The 5915-nt window shown below is 42.8% G+C and overlaps 1 protein-coding gene across 2 annotated transcripts; it reads left to right on the top strand.

The window, feature by feature from the left end:
• The first annotated feature begins 412 nt into the window (after positions 1 to 412).
• On the top strand, positions 413 to 4196 carry LOC147641416 (uncharacterized). Of its 2 annotated transcripts, XM_086810564.1 has the most exons (6): positions 413 to 838; positions 1000 to 1165; positions 2099 to 2331; positions 2799 to 2917; positions 3006 to 3160; positions 3248 to 4196. In XM_086810564.1, the coding sequence occupies exons 1-6, from the start codon at positions 419 to 421 to the stop codon at positions 3580 to 3582; spliced, it is 1428 nt and encodes a 475-aa protein (XP_086666690.1). In that variant the 5' UTR covers positions 413 to 418; the 3' UTR covers positions 3583 to 4196. The 2 variants fall into 2 exon arrangements, with proteins under 2 accessions (XP_086666690.1, XP_086666680.1); XM_086810554.1 differs by having other exon boundaries at positions 3006 to 4196.
• Positions 4197 to 5915: the final 1719 nt, after the last annotated feature.

Raw genomic sequence — 5915 nt, 5'->3', positions numbered from 1 at the left:
ATATTTGAGGATGATAGATCGGAGCTGGTTTGTAAATTGCTTAATAGAGGATGATAATTAGCTTTTGTTGGGCTGAAAGGATGCAATGTTTCTTCTTTTTCAGTAATATGTATATATATATTTGGTCTGAAAAAAAAAATTTATCGGTAGAGACTCCGGATCCTTGTAAAGACTCTAGCTTGGTTTATTTCCGCTTGAATTTATATCTTCTCCCTGAAGGATGGGTCGTCAAGGACACGTGCCATGGGTCCTCAAGGACACGTGTACGCATGGGCGAAGAGAGAGGGGCGGAAAGGTGAAAAGGCGCGGCGACATCGTTTCAGCACTCACAGGCGGCGCTGCGCTGCTGCAAAGAACGTCGGCATGCATGAGGAGCCGTGGAATGAACTGCTGCTGCTGGCGCAGTAGTTAGAATAGCATGACGCGGCGCCAAGTGAAGGCTGGCGCTGCTCCTAGTCTGTTGCATGGGGAAGGGGCCGCGATGGTGGTGTGCTCGTCGGCTTCGGTTTCTTCTTCATCATCTGGGGCCCCTTCTTGTTGTTTGGCAGAGAGGACGACATCGAGGCTGGCGAGCGAGTACGCGCGGACGAGCGAAGAGCTGGTGGGATACGTGGGGTTCCTAGAGGGGGCTGTGGAGAAGGCTCAGGCGGACAAGGCCCGATGCCAGGAGGAGGCGCTGGACGCCCGCAACCAGGCCGCCCTCGCCGCTCACCGTCTCACCCACGCCCACCAAGAGCTCGTCGCCCAAAAAGCCCAAGCCCTCCACACCGCCCGCCATTGTACGGAGAAGCTCCGCCTTGCGCAAGCCTTGCTCGCAGAGGAGCAGCAAAGAGCCAAGGTGCAAAGATCATCCTGGCCTAGTATCAACTCATTCATGGGTGTATTTTGCCATAGCCTAAGGCTTTGGTTTTGAAACTTGTCATATCCTTAGGCAATTATGAGTCTGCATCCTTGAAAATCTAATTATCAACCCTTGGCTTTGGTTTTGAATTGGTCAAGAAACTGGAGGCCCGTATAGAGGAGTTAGAAAAGGCGGCCGAAAGAAAAGATGAATTGATAGAGCAGCGCAAAAGAAAGGAACGCAAAGCACGGAAAGTTTTAGAGAAGCAGAATGAGAGCCTCCTGAAGAAAGCCACCCTCTCATGGATACTTGCTTGTTTATCAGGTTAGTTACACCAAACTAACATGCATACTCCTCTAACAAATGCAGACCTCTCTACCAAATGCTTGATTTTGATCACCGTGGTGGCTTTGTGTCCTTTTAAAGTCAACCCAAGCCACATATGATCCAAATCATGCACGAATGTGAAAGTGGTGACTGCATAATGTCATACATAGCCAAGCCATATGATCCCACATGATGAGACCAAACTTCAAACTACATATAATCCATATGTTGACATCAAACTTAGGAAAGGGCCTTAGAAGTTAGAATGCATACGCATGTACCCTCTTAATCACATCTTTTATCCCAAGTTGGGAGAAGGAAAGGGACTGGGGAACAGGGAAAGGGTCTTAGAATAATTACACATGTACCCTCTTAATTACATCTTTTATCCCAAGATGGGAGAAAGATGCACAAAGATGTGCTTCCAAGTGTAGCCAAAAGACAGCTTTCTTGATCTTTGGAGAAAGAAAAGGTCATAGAGGATATTCTTAGAGGTGGGAAAACCCACCCCCAACTATCGTGTATGAAGATCTTCTCTTTTTCCTTCCTCCCTTTTTAGGCTAGAAAATGTTTAACCATGATCCAAAACACCATTTAACCATGCCCCAAGACGTGGATGTCCAATTTTGATGTTGCTTTTCACGTGCTTCTTGCATGCTCGATTCTTAAAGCATGCAAGTTCCACAAGTGGAGATGCTCTTAAACCGAGGATCTCTCATTCAGAGCCAGATTTACATAAACTTAGGATATCTTGATTAAGAGCCCCATCTAAAACGGCTATAATAATTGCTCAAACGCTCACATCAAATAGTGAGGATATAAGGATACTTTTGTTGCACATGCAAAGCCTGAAATAAAATGTACACTTAAAGCTGCATCATGGGAGCTTTATTTTGGTTAAGCAGTGCCTGCAGCTTTCTGTGCTTTCAGACCCATATCTTGAGCTGGAATCGTTTGGTGGATTAAAGGCTGCTTCTCTGCTAGAGATGGCTCAAAATCTGCAACAAGAAACGGAATGTCAAAGCTTAGGCGCCAATCGATGTGGCAGGACAACCAGCCTAAGATTAGAGTGCGAATACATCAAGAATGAAATCAGGCGTTTGCTACACCTTTCAGATTCACCACGAGAGGAAGCAGAGTCAATCGAGATTCCTTCAAGAACGGTACACACGAATACATATGCACCACATATATGCATGCATCTATATATAACATACTATATACCAATATGTGCGCAACACGGTACACAAATACATATGCACAACATATATGCATGCATCTATATATAACATACTATATACCAATGTGCGCACACAATACAAGGACGTGCGACTAACTAGATGTTGAAGTTTATACTGTGCGCCCTCATATATGCATGCATCTATATATAACATACTATATACCAATGTGCGCACACAATACAAGGACGTGTGACTAACTAGATGTTGAAGTTTTTACTCTGCGCCCATATATATATTTACACAAACAAACACACACACACATATTTATATGTATATTGTATGTGGTATAGATGCTTTGATTGCTGTTCTGGGCACTTTACTGCGAGTATGTGTTGTTTACATTTCTGAACAATACTTTGTTTTGTGTCCCAATGATGTAATCACGACAGCCGGAGCTCTCAAGTGCAAGGTCTTTTGACGAGGAATTAAGTCTCCCCGCCGAAGTAGGGATTGAGCAGAGGCGTCAAAAAAAAGAACAAAGTAAAGGATGCAGTCCTAGGATATTAAAGTAAGTGCTTGTGGTAGCTTGATTAAAGTGCACTTGTCATGTCTAGCTGAAAGGAAGATTAAGGAATGCTTAAGTACTTGTTTTGCAGGGCAGCTGACGATGCAGCTGAGGCATCACCTCCCAAGGCTTTGAGCGCAAGTGGTGGTCAAGCTCAGGAAGATAGTACGGCGAGCAAAGTACCCGCGATAATGAAAACTACTCCGGGTATGGCAGTGAAGAAAAAGTGCCCAATAAATAACTCAGGTGCAGGACGAGGCCAGTCTGTGAGCAGTGTGGCTGATTATTGCTTTAATGATGTTGGGAGAAAACCACAAAACGGAACTTGTGCAGATATTGAGGCCGATGAGAACCCGCGATGGGCTCGTTTCAAGGTGCTCAACAGCAGGCGGCAAGCGGAGAGACAAGAGATTCTGAAGTGCCAAAGTGACATCATGAAGATGCTCCGCGGCTTGAAGGCAAACATGGGCTATTTGCTTGACCTAGAGGAGAGGAGCCTTTCCAAGGAGTCGACGTCGACGACCATGCAGAAATGCAACCCAATATTATTGAAGGCAGCTCCAATGAATGCAGGTCAACTTTATTCTCATCATAAGAATTCCAAAGCTCCCAAGCTTGCAAGCACAGTAGTGAGCAGTTCATGCAGATGGCGCCGCCCATGGCAGTGACTTAGGGCTCTGTTTTTGATGTCGATGAGAGTTTGTTTAGGGAATTCTTACTTCTTCTTCTTCTTCTTCTTCCTGGTTGCAAAGCCTTGAAAAAGCACAGCCGCCTACTTCTAGGAGCTGTGGACTGATCACGACTTGTCATGAATGCTGCAGGAATGTGATGATCAAACTAGAGATGATGCAGGCATTTCCAATGATAACTATAATCACCATCTATCTAAGCCAAGTAGAACATGGTTTAGTTAATAGAAACTGTATGACTAACTAATCACGGCCTCAAACAAGAAAGAACATTATGATGTGGTGGTGGCGGGCGACGCCGCATCCGCGGTGACAAATTGGTTATGACGGTGATGACGACGAAGTGATGATGATGATGGAGTTATGAGTAGGCTTTTGTAAAGCAAATCACTACTTTGGCTAGGACACTGCGGCCTGTGTGTGCCAAGAGTCCCCATGTGCAACCTTAATCTCTCACTGCTGAATTTCTTTTGTTACTTTGCTATTTCTAGAACGTAGTCTTCCCTTGCATTTTTTAGGGCTCAAGTTTTTAGTCCTTGAAACCCATAGGAAAAAAGAATGGCTGACCACTTCAATGAAGAGACAATGGTTGATAGGTGGCTTTTTTTATGATTAAGGTTTGTATAACTAGAATGCCATATGTGTGGTTTCAAAATTTGTGTAAGTATCCATAAGTGATTTTGTGACATGGTATAAAACTTACAAAATAAGAAGACTCTCCTTTTTTTTCCCTTTTGTGTATTGATATTTAATTCATTAGATCCTAAACCAATAGATGAGTATCTAGAATATCAAATCATGATCGAAAACATTTTAGTTGTTATGAAAACTAGTTTACATATATCCGTAGGACTTGTTTGAGTCTAGTACCTTGTTTAATATTTGAAATTCTCTATTTGATGGAGTAGTATAGTTGAAACAGTGATATGTTAGGGGGACACATCAAAAACCTCAATACATGTGCATTGCACAATGAAGTAAATGCAGGATCTCAAGGACCCAAGGTATTAGATATGGTGGTCGAGGGTAGGGTTGCCGTTTGACAAGTAGCCTTCTCCATCAAATTTGACAGGAAGGGATAGAAAACTGCAAGTTTTTTCACAGTTTAATTGTATTTTTTTAATGGTTTAGAATTATTTTTGCAAGTTACATCCAAAACACCTAAAAACGTGCATGATACCCATTAAAATCAAGCCTAGTTGAGGGAGAGCATGATAATATAAATATGTCAACTCTCTTATGGTAGTATGTTGGAAGAATACAGACCACAATATCCCTTGTGTGTATAAGAAGGCTATTTCAACATTGGCAAGTGAAATGTACATAACTCCTAAATTCATTGAGAGTAGTCTTTGCATCGTTGGGCAGGGTAAATCCCACTTGTATAAAAAGGCCAATCTATATCCATGAATGACAAGTTAAAGTAATGGAATATTCATTTCAATAATCTTCAGCTACATACACAATTCCTAGCCTATGGGATAGATGGGGGATTTTGACTTGAAATTCTTTACACGCAATTATAATGGGTCGCTCCTTCCCTCACCCCCACTGATCACACCATCATGCTAGTGCTTGAAAAACCAACATTCTAGTGTATTTGTACGACTGGCCAAATCTAAGAACAAATAGGTAATATTTTAAGTAGCCCTTATTTTAAGGAATGATTTTTGTATATATTTGTTTTAGAGTTTTTGGAACAAAATCGAATAGATTTAAGAATGTCCTTATTTTGATTGGTTGAAAAATATGTTTGTTTCAAGCACCACACCATGCCACAACTACAACACGATCCCCCCCTCCCCCCCCCCAAAAAAAAAATTACCTCCCCTTGTTTTCTGTTCATCCTTTCGTGTCGGAGACATTGATGCACATTTTGGCCCTTTTCCTCCTTTCATCGGAGATGCCGAAACAAGCTACAAAATTGCTTTAAAATTTAAAAAATGAGTCCAAACAAGCCAAGTCTAATTTCTCACCCCATGTTATCCACAACCTACAAGATTTGGTTGAACTTTGGAGTATGAGGAGAGACATGCAGGAAACTATACAAACGACTGTTCTCCTCTATGCGCTCTGGCCCTGGGGGGTTCCCCTATGGCAAAACAAGGGGGTTTCGGTTCGGGCACCCCAAAACCGACTTCTAAGCAGTCATCCTAGAAACCGACTTCAACTGGAGGGCTCGTCGTCCAAAGACGGGCAATCAATACAAGGAATGTAGGGGGCCTGTCACACTTTAATCAGGAACAAATATTTCATGCAGGAAATATGCCATGCCAACCCCCCACTGCATGAGCAACATATGGCGCCTTCTC

Source organism: Cibotium barometz, chromosome 2, assembly GCF_041138505.1.
Source record: "Cibotium barometz isolate CiBa-2024 chromosome 2, ASM4113850v1, whole genome shotgun sequence".
NCBI classification, from domain to species: domain Eukaryota; kingdom Viridiplantae; phylum Streptophyta; class Polypodiopsida; order Cyatheales; family Cibotiaceae; genus Cibotium; species Cibotium barometz.
The sequence above is the reverse complement of the archived record's forward strand: the minus strand, read 5'-3'. Positions and strand labels throughout refer to the sequence as shown.